This window comes from Cinclus cinclus, chromosome 5 (genome assembly GCF_963662255.1).
Source record: "Cinclus cinclus chromosome 5, bCinCin1.1, whole genome shotgun sequence".
Lineage (NCBI taxonomy): Eukaryota > Metazoa > Chordata > Aves > Passeriformes > Cinclidae > Cinclus > Cinclus cinclus.
In genome coordinates this window covers 72,011,694-72,027,974 of record NC_085050.1, presented here as the reverse complement: position 1 = coordinate 72,027,974, position 16,281 = coordinate 72,011,694, and the positions used below count along the sequence as shown (strand labels likewise).

At 43.7% G+C, this 16,281-nt stretch overlaps 1 protein-coding gene across 1 annotated transcript in view; it reads left to right on the top strand.

Moving 5' to 3' along the window:
* ANK2 (ankyrin 2) overlaps positions 1–13,098 on the top strand; it is a 179,390-nt gene extending 166,292 nt beyond the window's left edge. The window contains exons 39-45 of the mRNA XM_062493159.1: positions 4,632–4,706; positions 5,091–5,222; positions 5,598–5,744; positions 6,927–7,206; positions 8,908–9,154; positions 11,136–11,219; positions 12,172–13,098. Of these exons, the coding sequence (XP_062349143.1) occupies positions 4,632–4,706; positions 5,091–5,222; positions 5,598–5,744; positions 6,927–7,206; positions 8,908–9,154; positions 11,136–11,219; positions 12,172–12,399 (1,193 nt within the window). The 3' untranslated portion in view covers positions 12,400–13,098. The remainder of the gene's footprint in view (positions 1–4,631; positions 4,707–5,090; positions 5,223–5,597; positions 5,745–6,926; positions 7,207–8,907; positions 9,155–11,135; positions 11,220–12,171) is intronic.
* The last annotated feature ends 3,183 nt before the right edge of the window (positions 13,099–16,281 follow it).

Genomic DNA, 16,281 nt, shown 5'->3' with positions numbered 1-16,281 from the left:
CCGTCTGCTGTTAGCAAAGCAGAAGCCTGCCCAGAGCTGGCATCGGTACGTTCCAGGATTCTCCGTGACCCCGAGGGAAGTGCTGATGATGACAGTCTAGAGCAAACATCCCTCATGGAGAGTTCGGGGAAAAGTCCCGTTTCCCCTGAAACTCCTAGTTCGGAAGAAATTAGCTATGAAATCACACCTAAAATGGCAGACATACCGAAGTCAGCCACCATCCCTGAAGTCAATGAAGAACCTGAGGATGATTCAGAAAGTGAACCAAAGAAGAGATTCACCCCCGAAGAAGAGATGTTTAAAATGGTGACCAAAATCAAAATGTTTGATGAATTGGAACAGGAAGCAAAACAGAAGAGAGATTATAAAAGGAGTTGTAAGCAAGATGAATCTTATGTGGTTGCCAATTCAGGAGCCTCACATGAAGCTGAAGCATCAGCGCCGACTGGTGTAGTAGAAAAAGACATACCCATGGTGGTGACGCCTGCTGCTGAATCTAGGAAGAGTTCCTCCTCTTCCGAAAGTGAGCCGGAATTGACTCGGCTCAAGAGAGAAGCCAACTCAGGCCTCTTAATGGAGCCTGCGATCCGAGTGCAGCCACCCTCACCTTTACCATCTAGTATTGACTCCAGCTCTAGCCCTGATGAAGCAGGTTTCCAACCCATTGATTCCCAACCATGTTCTGTCAGGATAGGGGAGGTTAAAGCACAAGGCAAAGGTGACAAAGAGGAGCCGCTTATCCTTGGCCGCAGCTGTAAGCCTTCCACGGGCCCTTGTCCTTCAGATGGCTGCGCGTCAGCACAAAGTGCGGAATCGAAATATTGCGATGGTACAGGTGACTGTGAGATGGCCAGTCCCGACGCCCTGGTGACAGGATCTGGGTGCGTGCCTGGTCACTCAGTTGGTGACAGTTATCCAAAAGAGGCTCACGCTGAGTCTTCGCTAACAATGGGGCAGTGGGATGCTACTGAAAAAGATGACAAGCCTGCGGCCCCCTTACCACGCAGTGATCTCATTTCTACGGGAGCTGTGTCAGAGGAGGTAGATGGTCTTTCCCGTGGACACAGTACCACCGAGTACTCTGTTCCACGTGACGGCAAACTGGCCGAAGGTGACACCGCTGACCATTCTGCTTCAGCAAGGGATTCGGGAAAAGCCGATAGAGGTTGTGAGACATGTCACAGGGCTGGTCATGCTGAGGAGCCCTTACCAGAGTATTCATCCCTAACCACTGACACAGCAGAACTCAACAGCTGTGCAGCAGATACCGCTGATGGTAGTGCTCCCTATATAGTGAGCCCTTACGAAAATGTGTCGTCTGGACATTTCTTCATTGACTCTGAAAGTGAGGTAGGATCTGGTAGAAGTCTGCTATCTAGGGAAACCTATTCTATTGCAGAAGGGAGAGATCAGGCTGGTGAAGCTTTACTTAGCAGAGACACAGGCCGTGAATATTGCTCTTCAGAGGAAGTGTACATGGAAATAGAGTCCAAACCAGAGGATGGATTTAAGATGATGCCACAAGGGTCTCCAACTTCAGATTCAACAAAATTATCTGAATCTGTCCTTGAGGATATAAGAGATGAAACAGATAAATTGATGGGTCAGGTTGTCATTACTAGAACCGATGTGGATTCTGACGTATGGAGTGAAATACGTGAAGATGATGAAGCTTTTGAAGCTCGGGTGAAAGAAGAGGAACAAAAGATATTTGGGTTGATGGTAGACAGGCGATCTCAAGGCACAACCCCTGACACAACACCGGCCAGGACACCCACCGAAGAAGGGACGCCTCTCAGTGAACAAAATCCTTTTCTTTTTCAGGAGGGCAAGTTGTTTGAGATGACTAGAAGTGGAGCCATTGACATGACCAAAAGGAACTACCCAGATGAAAACTTTCACTTCTTCCAGGTGGGGCAGGAGCCTCAGGAAGAAGTTCCTTTATGTGAAGAAGTGAAAGAAGCAGCAGAGGCAGAATCTTCAAAGCCAAAGGGCTCTACAAACCCATTTGCACCTTCAGAGTCAGAGGAGTCAGACTTACAAGAACAAGATGCATTGAAATATTCACCCCCATCAGCTGAGTCTAGTGATAGATCTGAAGAAATGATGGGTGAAGGTGCCAGTGCAGGCACTGCAAAAGCAGATCTTAAATCTAGAATTCCAATTAAAATGGGTATTTCAGCTTCTTCAAAATCACCAAAGAAAGAAACCGCTGCCTCTGAAGCTGAGCCCCTCTCCAGAATGGAGGCCGACACAGTCGATAGCAGTCAGGTGCCTTGCCCCATCTCTCCTGAGCAGTGTGTGGTAGAAGATGAGTTAGATTTTTCCAAAGTCACTCGATTGGTTAGTTCTGAACAGGGTGAGGAGTCCCCAGACTCTTCCCCAGAGGAACAGAGATCTGTGATTGAAATCCCCACTGCTCCAATGGAGAGTGTGCCTTCTTGTGAAAGCAAATCCAAAATCCCTGTAAGAACAGCTGCTGCCGCATTGCAATCCTCGCAACAATCAGAAAACGAGAGCCTTTCCCTGGACGACTTCCTGGACGGTTCACAGTGTGAAGGAAAAGATGACCAAGCAAAACCAAAGTCTAAAATTCCCGTGAAAACCACTTCCCAAAAAGCCGAACCACAACACTCATACGTGGATGTGTCCATCCGCAAGGCGGAGTCACCCAAAGCACTCGACGTGACGAGCGCAGTCCCTGCAAAACCAGACGGCCGCAGTAAATCGGAATCTGATGCCGCTAGTCCTGTGGACCCAAAGACCAAACGTTCCATCAAAGCTAGGAGCTATGCTGAGGCAGAGGCAGAGGCCAGGGAGAGGGAGAGCGAGATGAAGTTTGAGCTAGACTCAGATGAGGCAACGACAGCAAGATCGAAGGTATTTTCTTCACGGTTGCCAGTTAAAAGCAGAAGCGCTACAGGCTCCCGCGCTGCTTTTAGTCCCACAAAAGAAAGTAAGGACCATTTTTTTGATCTTTACAAAAACTCCATTGAGTTTTTTGAAGAAATTAGTGACGAAGCTTCTAAATTAGTGGAAAGACTCACGCAGTCAGAGAGAGAACAAGAATTAGTTTCAGATGATGAAAGCAGTAGTGCCCTAGAAGTTTCAGTTATTGAAAATGTGCCATCCAGTGAGACTCAGCAGTCAGTTCCTGAAGACATCTTTGACATCAGACCCATTTGGGATGAGTCTGTAGAGACTCAGATTGAACGTATCCCTGACGAAAATGTCCATGACCGTGCTGAAGGTATTTGCCAACGACTGGGATTCCCTGTGCGACGCATGTCATGAATTAATCTCTTTTGTTTCTTGTTTTCTTTGGTGTGTGCGTGCGTGTGCGTTTGTGCACAGGTGTAATGCGTGTGGCATTTTCTTTTCAGCTTTTGGTGGTTAGTTGTGCATTTTGTTTTTTTTTTTCCTTTGTGAACTGTGTTTGGGTTTTTTGTTTTGTGTCTGTGTTCTTGTCTGTGAAACGATCTCAAGATTGCAAACCGTAAATGCTTACGGGAAGTGTTACCTTAATTAGCAAAAACACTTCTAGAAATATGTATGGTTTTGTCATTAAACGGATTGCTTAGGTCATGCACGCTTTGGCTTTTGACTTTCCCTGGCCCTATTACTAGCTATTAACTTCTACTACTAATAAAATGCTTGGGCATCAATTGAAAGCCAGACAGATAAATTTATAGACTTTTGAGTTGGTACACATAGAGATCTGCAGGAGTTGTAAAGAGCAAAGCTTTTTATGTTCCTTTTTTTTCTACAGTCTGTGTCTGAAGAAATCCTGAGTCACCAGTAACTTTAGTACACATTTTTTGGTGCTTGGTTTTCCTCACACCTACTTGTGTGCTAATACTGAGTAGCCCTAATGGATTTCAGGAGCCAGATTGTCACCTGCATATCACGAGTCCTAAGCAATTTCTCGATTCGGAGGTGTCGCAATCCCCGTGTGCCTTCAGGGAAAATCAAAACTCAAATTCCACCATCCTCAAATTTGCTCAAGGGATGGGAGAAGCTGTCAGTCTCACCATTAGTGAAATTAATGAGGACTGACAAATGATAATTTGATTTTTCCTTACCTTTGTTGTTGGTGTTTTGTCTCACTCCCTGTCCAAAGGGTCAAAGACAGTGAAATTAACAGTATCTCAGGTACAGACCATAATCTGAAGCACTGTATGGACTGTTTGAACCAAATATCCCCTGCAACAGAAAAAAACATGATCAGACAGAAGCACTGGTCCCGATGAATTTTTCAACTCTGGCATTTACTAAGGAGGCATGGAAAACTATGGCTCTTGACTTAGTCAAAGTCTTCAAGTGAACTTTAGAATGAAGTTTTAAAGTAAAATGCCTGGCCAAAATAGACATCGTAGGTACTTTAGTCCTAGATTGCATTTTCACATGAACACCTGATTTTCAAATCGGAAAACTAGACAGTCCTGTGCTTTTTGAAAAACCAAGTTTTTTGATTTCATTTTGAACCTAGGGATCTACAGGGCTCACTTGAGTTACACAGCCTGTCCACATTTAGACACAGCAGTTAGGAAAAACCAGCGCTTTCCCTTCTTGGGCTCCTCTCTCTCCTGTGGAAATGCAAAAGGCAACTTGTAGCTCTCTTTGACCTTTAGATCAACAGGATGATCAGGAAAGGACAGAGGAAAGACTAGCCCACATCGCAGATCATCTTGGATTCAGCTGGACAGGTAAAGTGTACATTGTCTGCTCCAGACAGGGCAATGGTCCACACTCCGTTCGTGTTTATTTTGGATGATTTTCTGATTATCTAAAGATGTTTTATAAAAGTATTTCAGAAGCTTATTGTCTGAGAGTCCTAAATGGATTAACAAAGGAACATGTTCTAAATAATCACTTACATATTGTGGATTTAATAGATCTGAGGTAGGGAATGGTAATGGAGACAAATGAGAGTAACATGGAATGAGATGCAAATGTTTGCTCAGGTTTCGGGATTAAACTGTAATTCACAGACATTATCTTTTCTTGCAATGAAATGAGGTAAGGGGGGTAGTACTAGTAGTAGTAGCAGTAGTATCAGACCTCTTTACAGAGATGGATTGCTTTTTCAGAGCTAGCAAGAGAACTGGACTTCACAGAAGAGCAAATTCACCAGATCCGAATTGAAAATCCCAATTCGCTTCAAGACCAGAGCCATGCACTCCTCAAATATTGGCTTGAAAGGGATGGCAAACACGCAACAGGTTTGTCTCCAGTTATTGTGTGTGGCTGTCTCCAATCTGCTAGATGAGGTGACAGGTATGTGTTGTAATCACAAAGAATATTTGGGGAAAATTTAGGCTACAGAAAGGATGACCATGGATTGCACTCAATGTTGTTTCTAGTCTTTTCTGTATAAAAGCAACTCCACAAATTTGTTAAAAGGAAAAAAAAGCAGAGTACTAGTTTTTATAGGCATCAGTTTGGTTCTTTTTAGATTTTACACAGCACTGGTTCTAAGTGGGTCTGTAATTTATATGTGATATCAGTAAGTCTCCTATATATACCCTTCCTATGGAGAAGGGAGGGAGTGTGCTTGATTCTTAACCGAGCTGCACGGTGTCATTCCAATGGCACAGATACCAGTCTGACCCAGTGTCTCACGAAAATCAACCGCATGGACATCGTTCACCTGATGGAGACCAACGGCATAGACCCCATGCAGGGCCACGGCACGCGCACCTACACGGACACGGAGCAGTCCCTGGCCTTGGACCACAGTGAAGGTAAGCAGCTCCTGACCCAAACTGCCCGGGGTTCCTCTCTAAGCATCACTCTGCTCTGAAGTGTTGACCCAGGCTCATCTGTTAGCCCTCGTGACAGAGCACAGGAATCCCTTTTTGAGAGCACGAACAGTGTGGATGCACACCAGCACGCCGTCACACGAGTCACGTTTCACCAGGCAGGAGATCCGCGCTTTAGCTCATTCTGCACAAGCAAATGCTGTGGCCAGCAACGTTTGCCCAGTTTACCTTGGGGTTTGGTTTTTTTGTGCTTATGCATGTGCGTTCATGCAAGTTGTGAAGGTTGTATTAGAATTTGACCGAGATAATAAAAAGAAAAACTACTCTGTGCTTTGACAGAAAATCCCTTTGGATTAGAGTATCCAGGATATTGTAATTCTGTTAGGATGCTATTGCATTTCTTAAGTTTGAAAGTTCAGTGGATTAGATCCAGTGGTTGCAAACTGAAGAAACACCTGCAAATTATTTGGCATAAAATCCTCTTTTCCAGAAGTGATACTTCTGCATGCCTAACTCAGTATTGAAACATATTAGACAGCTGCAAAGGTCCCAGTCTTGAAGAGAATGTAGGAACAGAAGGCTGTTTGTTACAATTACCATTCTCATATCCTTGGCAAGTAGTTTTAGAATGTTAACCTCTCTGTCCAGCTCAAATTCAGTACAAGCTTCTCTGTTTCCTTCCAATTAATTCTTCAGAGTTCACTAGGTTTCCTGTGAATATGGTACATAAATGAGCTACTTCTTGCACCTAGCCCTCTATGAAGAGTTTTTGTCTTTTTTTTGTGCAGTTAATTTTTGCAGAAGCAGCTAAATAACAGATATGGGGGGGACCAAGTCACTAAAATCTATCCTAATCGGCTGGAAAAAATAAATCTGTTGTGAACCTTCTTCTATACTTGGAGGGCTTCAAGCATAATATTACTTGAGGTAAATTTCTGGGTAAATGTTATTTTACCTGTTACTGTCCAAATCTCTCCATAGTAGTGGCAGTCCAGCATTCCTTGGGCTACTCCTAGAGGCCAGGTGCCCTCCCACTCATGGTGTTCAAGAAGTTCAGGTCACAGATGGCGCCCTGAGGATTTTTGACGCACACGGAGCACAGGAAGGACTTCTGCCTTCAGGTCAGACTTGTAACGCTATTTCTCATCTCTCTGTCTTCACCAGGGTTTTCAGCCCTGCAGGAGGAAGTGTACAGCTCGAGACACAAGCAAGAGCAGCAGAGAATATCTAAGGACGGCGAGCCAACCGAGCACCCACCTCTGGTCTCCGAGGAAGACGTGTCTGTCAGTTATTCCCCGTTCCAGGACAGTACTCCCAGGAGTGAGGCAGAAGTGTCCATGGCTGAGCTTCTGAGGCAAGCACACAAGGAACAAGTAGAAGCTGAATTCTCAGGGAAACCCCAAGACGTACCAGGGAAACCATCCGCTTCACAACAGGAATATTTGTAAGTGCCAAAAGACCAGGATGAATTCACGGGGAGCAGGTTCTCTTTTCTCTATGTAATCAGAGGATTTTACAGCTGCCTTTGAAACATATGAATATATTAGAATTTTCTTCCAATTGTGGTTTTCATGTTTTAATCCATGCAGAGGAAGCCTTAAGGCTGAGGAGAGAAAGTCAGTTTGTCACCGTGAACACAAAGCAATAGCTGTGTCTAGTACATAGGAAAGAAAAGAGGGTTAATAGAAAAGCGGAGGGGAATTTTTTGTGTATTTTTCATGTTTTGGATGACAAGTGATGACATGTTAATGAAAGTAGTCCTAAAGGGCTCTTTCTTGAGAGTCGGGATGGCTTTTTCAGTGGAGGCAAAATTTTTTGAATTTAACTTTTACTTATACAACTCCTACTTACCTGTTAGGACCTGGGCTTTTAAAAGTGCATTTTTGATGCCCAGAGGAACAGAAATGGGGTTTTACAGAGGCAAGACACAGGTTCTTCCAGGAATAACGTGACAGAATACACATGTAGAAGACCTGAGCAGCAAAAGCTTGAATTCTGAGGTGAGGCTGTCAGTGGAGTTGGTGTCATTCGAAAAGGAATTTGACACAGATCACGTTTGTTTCTCCACAGCTTCCCAGATTATGTGCCCTTGCTGAAACGTCTCTGCAGGGGGTAGAGTCAGGTATTGATAAGCCAGCAAAATATTGAGAATCCCTATCCAAATAAGTGATTTTCCTGGAGGAGATTAGCTTTGATGTGCAGATGCAGCTCCCAGCAGTCAAAGGGCAGCTGAGTCCAGCAAATGGACATTGGGGGGATTCTTTTGCTCAGGGTATGCCAAGAGAAAGCGTGGGAGACAGAAAACAGCATCTAGGAAAGATGCTGTTGCAGTGTTAGGCAAGACCACCAATGTTTCCTAAGGATTTGCATCAGGAAATTAATGTCTTTGAGCAACAGAGAATGCTTGGGAGGCAAAAGTGACAGCTCTACATGAGAGTAATGATGACAGGGGAGTATCACTACGCTGCTGGTCTAATTTGAACTAGGTGGAAAATCGGGCTAGATTTGAATAACTTGTAAGGGACATGCTCCAGGAGGAATTATACAACAATATTGAATGTACATATGCTTGAATTAGATGTATTTCCTTTATGTATGTCTTACACAGTAACATATATAATGATAGGTTTAACTAACTTGGGGTAGCAATTAAACATAGCAGGGTTCAATCATGAAAATACCATTACAAACAAAACCTGAGCCTCCACTAAATGTCTGTTTGCTGAACTCTAGAGTTCTATATGAAAGTTGTTTTCTCCACTTGGCAGCTGCACATCTTGTGTGCAGTGTTGTAGGTGCTTCACATCCTTCTTCAGCGATCCGGGCTCTCCCACTAAAAATGTAAATGGCAGTATGTAGAGATGTGAGGGAACAAGCGACAGCAAAGCTCTCTGAAATACCTTACAAATACCAAGTTTTGCAGAATTGCATGGAAGGGTTAGATATCCATTTGGAGATTTGCTCAGGAAGATGGGTGGGATTCCCAGCCAGGCTGCTCTGTTGTTCCTGTCAAGGAGTATCAGTTATTTCTAGACTTGGCCGGACAACAGACAGCAGAACAATACAAAATTAATGCCTGGTGTTCCATTGCTGGGAACTGGGAAGCACTGCATGGTGGTAACTTGCTTGAACCTGTAATTCACAGCGTCACAACTCCAGGAGTGGAGCAGCCCATGGGAGCTGGAAAAGCGGCGAGCGGGCAATCTGCGCACTCTAGCGCAGCAAAGGGAGAGACGCAGAGAGGGGCCTCCCCCATCGTCCAAGAGCCCGAGGACCCCCAGCTGCCCCAGGAAAGCCTCTCTCCAAGGAGATCCAGTCTCATGATAGTGGAGTCCACTGAGGAGCAGATGGAGAAATCTGGAAGGGGCTATGAAGAGGAATCTTTAGAAAAGGTAAATGAACAACTTTGCCTCAATGTAATTTACCCAGTAAACCAAATTTTATGTCTTGTTCATTCATTAAGATAAGAATATTTGTAATTAATTTGCATCTGGCACTGAGTATTTTCTCCTTCCCTCTGTGATTAAAAGGGTCAGGTAAAGGCTTTTCTCCTGAGATTTTCCAAGTTGAAGCAAACCCCAGATCCCAAAGCCTAGACTGGTAATTCTGGTTCTGTTCCACCCATCTTTGTCCTTGGGCCTGTGATGGTTCAGTCTGTACCTGAGAGAGAGTGTCAGTAATAGGGGCAGAAACAAATTAAAACAGATGTAATGTGGACAAAGTAGTAACAGTCAAGCTCATAAAGAAAAGCCAGGCTAGCCCAGAGCAGTGTGAGAAATGGTGTGAAAGATCTGTAAAGTCAGTGAGATGGAAAAGAGAGAGCAGCTGTGCATTGCAGAGTACTAAGGATGTACTGGAAGCATGGTGTTTATGTAGCACACAGGTAGCAAAGAGATACAGAGACAGGAGAACAAAGGATTTCAAATGCTGTACAAGGTGGTTCTTGGGTTATGTGAGACAAAGGACTTCACTGCAGTGTTCAGAGAGGGGAAGACACCCACCAGCAAGGAAAGAGAGTGACCATGTGGCTTTTAGTGGAGAATTAAAGTTTCCTGGCAGATGAAGGTTTAAGAATAAACAGCTTGCTTTGCCCCTTCTGAGTGGAAGAAAAGCAAAAGGCTCCCTTGGACAGGAAATCAGGTTTTAAGTCAAGTTGGAGCAGAGAAGGCGCTGCTGTACAGAGGCAGAAATTGTTTCACCTTTGTGTTCACTAGAAACAAGGCCTTTTCTCTTTGCTACTGTGTGGCCAAAAGTATCATCTCTAGAATGAAGGGTTTCAGTGCTCTGCTGCTGGGGTCTCAGGGGAAGGTGGAATTTAAAGTGTATCAGGTGATTGAAAGAGTATCTACAGCAGGGCTCAGTACAAGGGCTGCTGGAGGGCGGGCTGCCCTCGAAATAATGTACTGCTTTCTTCTTCCAGTTCTGTTACTCAATTGAAACAACAACAACAGCTTTTGTCACCAATCCCCTCCGCTTATTTATTTTCCCCTTTGTTTTGTTACTAGAACTATTTCCCAATTGATTCTTTTGGGCCTCTCTTTGCCTTCTGATGTGTTTGTTTAAATTTTTAATTCTTCCTTATGCAGGATAGACAAGTTCAGCACTTGTTACCAATTTTTCCTGGTCCTTCTGAGGCTACTGCTACACTGCTCTCTAGTTACAACTGTTCAGTCCTACTGTCTGTTCCCTGTGCTCTGTACTTCCCCCGTGTAGGATTTTGTAGATTTTTCTGTGTAATTAACCCAGAAAGCGTACGCACAATGTAGGAATTGCACAGCTGGTGTAGGAATTGCACAGCTGGTGTAGGAATACAGAATACTGCTGGTTTCACATGCAGAGTTCTGCTTCCATGCTTCCCCTAGGAGTTAGCAGAGGAGTTAGGTGGGCTGGAGCTCAGCTCGGACGAGGATGAGATGGTCACCACCAGGGTCATTCGGCGCCGGGTGATCATTCAGGTACCACGTGTTGAACCACTGCAGGAGCCTGTGCTGCCTTAGACCCTGAGCTGGTGTTGCAACTCAAGCTGGGATGTTCCCAAATAATGCATCTCCATTGGATAAGCTGTTGCAGTACCTCAGGATTATAGTAACACCACTAACCCCTCTGTAAATTCCATAGATGCCTGGGTAGAAGGAAGATGAAGGCTTGTCAGCCTGCTATTTGACAAGGCCAGCTAATGTATCTTTGCCTGCGTGCTGTGGCATCACTTTCTTTGCATGCCTTTCTAAGGATTTATTTGCAGAACAGGTTTTTTTCCTAACCTTGCTGATTTTTTTTTCCCCATTCTGTAACCCATTAACTGATTTCAAAATGGCTTATTTCAAGACCCACATGAAGGCTTCACTTCACACAGCTTTGTTCTTTGTCGTACAGGCTGATAGTATGCCTGAAATACCACCAGAAACAGTCACAGAAGAGCAGTACACAGATGAACATGGCCACACAGTGGTCAAGAAGGTATTGTCAAGTTCTGTCCCTTGCTACCTTCTTCCTCTCCTGTAAAAGGAAGGAAAAATCATTCACAGCGGTGCCAGACTTTCTGCTATGAAGGTCTGTGATTTGAAGAGTAGAGAGTGGAAGGAATGAGAATTTCAGCTCATGGGAGATAGCAAAGTTTGAACAATAATTTAGGTTCTCAAAATCATTCTGTCTAACAGATGTATAACATAACAGGATGTATTTTGTTAAGTTTTGTTTAAGGCCAGGGAGAATTCTGCATAGATTCACAGGTTTGAGAAGAAAGTTGTTTATTTCTTTTTAAAAAAACCCACCAAAACACCCGCTCCACCACAATCTTATCGGAGATACTTGTTTGCTTGCTTATCCTAATGAAAACAATGGAAGGCTGGGTCTGTAAGCGGTAGATAACCTCAGACTCTAGATCTTCACAATGAGATCATGCTTAGAAAAGCAAATTCTGCTCAGCATGGAAGTGAAAGGAGAACTTCTGTGCTTCTTTTTCTGACAACTCAGTACTCAGTGATTTGGTGTAGGATTTGGCTGAGCTGGGCCAGTGGCAAATCCCATCTTCTGTCTTCTGAGAAGACATCCCAGCCCCTCAGCTGGACAGGCTGTCTCTGGAACCTGTTTGAATTCCCGGTGGAAACCACCCCAGCCAATTCCTCAGTCTCAAAGGTCGAGGTCATCCACAGAAGGATGCACACCCATCCTCCTGAGCAATTTCACATCTAGAATCCTTAATTTCTCTTCTTGCTTTGGCCAGCCAGTGCCTTGAGAGCTTTAGTATCACTTGAGTCTCTTGAGTAGGTATTGAGAAGTAGAACATGGAACCATCTACACACCTTCTTTCATGCGGGACAAAATGCTCTTTGAGCAGCAATTACTAGCTAGAGAACCAAGAGGAATATTTTACTGCTACTGCTTTGGGGACTAAACTCCATTCCTTCAGGTGACTCGGAAGATCATCCGGCGCTACGTCGCTCCAGATGGCACCGAGAAAGAGGAAGTGCTAATGCAGGGAGCACCGCAAACCCCCGTCAGTGTGGAAGAGGGAGATGGTTATTCCAAAGTGGTGAAGCGAGTTGTGCTGAAGAGTGGCAGTGAGCACTCAGAGGTAGGGTGTGCTTTGGCACAGAGCAGCAGCACCCCAGCAGGGCTCTTAGTCACTGCAGCTTAGCGTGCTCCTTCTGCCACTCAGGCCTAGAACCCCAGATACAGGAAGTTTACCTTGCTGGTCTCTTCTTGCTTTGAAGAGGCTTAAAACATCTAGGACTTAAACAAAAACTGTATCACAGCCAGGTAATTAAAAATGAAAACAGCCTGAAAAGGTAAGTGCCTTCCTGCTATACTTCCCTGTCTGGCCTTACAGGCACAGCTGAGTTGTGATGGAGGGCCTGAACCTGGCAATGGACAGTGGAGCATGCTTTCAGCAGCGCTGGGCTAAAATCAAGGTGCAGCCAGCAGTTATTGCAATTGTGAAAAACACACTGGCATATTTGTTTGCTGGAATTAATCATCAGAAATAATTCTTTAGGAGTAAAGTAACAAGGAAAAAGGGTCTTAATTTTGCTCTTTTTTTCTCTCCCTCCATTTTTTCTCTTTTCCTTTTTTCTCTTTTCCTTTTTTCTCTTTTCCTTTTTTCTCTTTTCCTTTTTTCTCTTTTCCTTTTTTCTCTTTTCCTTTTTTCTCTTTTTCCCTTTTTCCCTTTTTCTCTTTTTCCTTTTTTCTCTTTTTCCTTTTTTTCCTTTTTTTTCCTTTTTCCCTTTTTCCTTTTTTCCCCTTTTTCCTTTTTTCCCCTTTTTCCTTTTTTCCCCTTTTTCCTTTTTTCCCCTTTTTCCTTTTTTCCCCTTTTTCCTTTTTTCCCCTTTTTCCTTTTTTCCCCTTTTTCCTTTTTTCCCCTTTTTCCTTTTTTCCCCTTTTTCCTTTTTTCCCCTTTTTCCTTTTTTCCCCTTTTTCCTTTTTTCCCCTTTTTCCTTTTTTCCCCTTTTTCCTTTTTTCCCCTTTTTCCTTTTTTCCCCTTTTTCCTTTTTTCCCCTTTTTCCTTTTTTCCCCTTTTTCCTTTTTTCCCCTTTTTCCTTTTTTCCCCTTTTTCCTTTTTTCCCCTTTTTCCTTTTTTCCCCTTTTTCCTTTTTTCCCCTTTTTCCTTTTTTCCCCTTTTTCCTTTTTTCCCCTTTTTCCTTTTTTCCCCTTTTTCTCTTTTGTTTTTGTCTTTTTTCCTTTTGTCTTTTTCTTTTTTCTGTTTTCCATGTCTTCTTTTTCCTTTTGTCTTTTTTTTCTTTTTCATATTTTCCTTTCTTATTTTCTCTCTTTTTCCTTTCTTATTTTCTCTCTTTTTCCTTTCTTATTTTCTCTCTTTTTCCTTTCTTATTTTCTTATTTCTCTGTTTTCTTCTCTCTTTTTTTTCCCCCTTTAATGTCTTCCCCCCCACTTTTTTCCCCCTTTTTATTTCCAGTTAGCTTTACCCTGTGGATCCCGTAGACACAGAAGTTAATTTGGCCAGTGCACATCCCGAAGTGTGGAGTTCCTCTCCAGCTGACCTGTGCTTTCTAACCTTGCAGGTGTCTCTGTCTGAACCTGCTGTTCTCTCTAGTGCCTCCAAATTCCAGTCCGAACCAGTGGAGGGCCGGAAAGTCAGCAAGGTCATAAAGACCACGGTAGTGCATGGAGAGAGGACAGAGAAACACCTGGGGGATACCAGCCTGGCTTCTGATCTTCCATCAGCCAAAGAGGACTTTGAAGAGGTAAAAATAACTTTTATCTCTTATTATCCCAGGGACAACATCTGTTCTCCAGAAAGGTTTCGTTGGTGGCCTAGCAGACTCAGCTGGTGAGTCCTGAGCTATGTTCTTTTACTCAGCCACGGTACAAAAAGATGCACGTATAAAGAATGTGTAGTGAAAGCTGACTTGAAGAATTAGCTCAGAAACTGGCTAAGACTAAAGGAGAACATCACAGAGGCTTTGTGTGTAGTTCTTAGAAGTTTAGGGGGTGCACTGCAGCTGCAGTTGAAGTTCATTTCTGTGTTATCATTTGTGTAGGTAATTGTGGAAGTGACTATAGGTAAGCCCCCACCCTGGATAAATGGATGTGTTCCTCCCCTAAATGCAGTTTCTTATCACCTTAAAGAGACAGCTTGGGAAGGAACACTCAGCTCCCAGCTTCTGCATCAGAAAATCCAGAAGTCTGTAGGCACAACTGTGACATGCTTTGGTACAATCACTACTGAAATGGAACTGCCCCATAGGAAAAACTGTGTGTGATGGGTGTGCAGGTTGAAGGGATGCTTCAAGGGATGCAGTTGCTTCTTTCAGGTTCAGCATTTTCTCAGCATTCAGCTGTGTGACTACGAAAGACTAAGGTAGGAAGAGCTCCAGGTGTTTTGGGTGTGTTGTAATTTGAAGTTTATGTTTTCACTGGAGGCTTTGAGCTATACAGGTCACCACATGAGAGTGCAAGCCCCTGCTTTGGTAGAGAAGGAAATCCAGAAAGACGATGGATCAGTAATTAAAAGGTTTGGCGAATTGATGAAGTGTTACTGTAAATGAATTAACACAGTCAGAGGAGTGGATTGCAGTGAGTTCCTGTGGTGGATGCAAAGCTTTAGTTGCAGCATTACTAAAGCAACGACTAACCTGGCAGCAGTGATGGCTTAAAGAGCAGTGGAACAAAGCATTTTCAACACAGCATTGGTACAGGAGTTAATACAAAGGCTGGTCTTTATTGCAGAGATGGGAAAATGCCCATCTGGTGAATACAGTTGTACAATTTTAGCAAAGCAGCATGGCTCAAACTGAATGGAGAATGAATGGATAGAGATAAATGAATGAGGAATGATTGGAGAATGAATAGATGAGTGTAGGATGGGTGAATGATAGAGAGTGAATGACGGGATGGTGAATAAATGGCTGGATAATGACTGGATGATAGGGAATGAACAGATGATGGAGAAAGGGCTGATGGATGAATGAACAGGTGGATAAGGGAGAATTCTGGATGGTGAATGACTGGATGATAGATAAATAGGTGATGGATGGAGAATGGATGAACAATGGAGGATAAAGGACAATGGGATGGATGCAACAAGTGGAAGATTGCATGATAGAGAATGAATGAACAGGTGGATAAGGAATGACTGGTGGAAGGAGAATGAGTGAAGAGGTGGATGAATGAATGGGATGAAGAAATGATTGGACAATGGAGGAATGATGCAGAAAGTGTGAAGAAATTGAATGACTGAGGCACAGAGGAGGGATACAGGGAGTGAATCAGGAGATGTCTAGCAAGATAGGGTTCCCCCTGTTCCTCCTCCTCCTCCTTTTCATCCTCCTATTCCTCCTCTTCTTCTATTCTTCCTATTCCTCCTACTCTGTTCTATTCTGTTCTGTTCTATTATTTTCTGATCTGTTCCGTTCTTCTTCCTCTTTGTATTTTCTATTCCTGCTCCTATCCTATTCTTCCTCCTCTTCTTCCTTTTCTTCCTCTTCCTCCTCCTCCCATTCCTCCTCCCATTCTTTTTCCTCCTGTTGTTCCTGTTCTTCTGCTTCTTCCTCCTCCTATCCTTCCTCCTCCTATCCCTGCTCCTATCCTATTAATCCTATTCCTCCTCCTATTCTTCCTATGCCTCTTCCTCTCCTGTTCTATTCTTCCTATTCCTCCTCCTATCCTAGTTTTTCTCCTATTCTTCCTCTTCCTCATGCTCCTTCTGTTCTATTCTATTCTATTCTATTCTATTCTATTCTATTCTATTCTATTCTATTCTATTCTATTCTATTCTATTTCTCCTCCCTTTATTTTTGCCTTTTCTTCTATTCATCTCCACCCGCACTCCATTCATTCATCACCCGAACTCCATCTCCCCTATGCCATTCTTTGTCTTGCACACTCCATTCATTCATCTCCACCCACTTTCCATTCATTCTTTATCTCTCACACTGCATTCCTTCATCTCCATTCTTTTATCTCCACCCACACTGCATTCCTTCATCTCCCACACACTGTTCATTCTTCTCCCACCCTCCATCCCTTCATCTGCACCATCCACACTCCACTGCTTCATCTT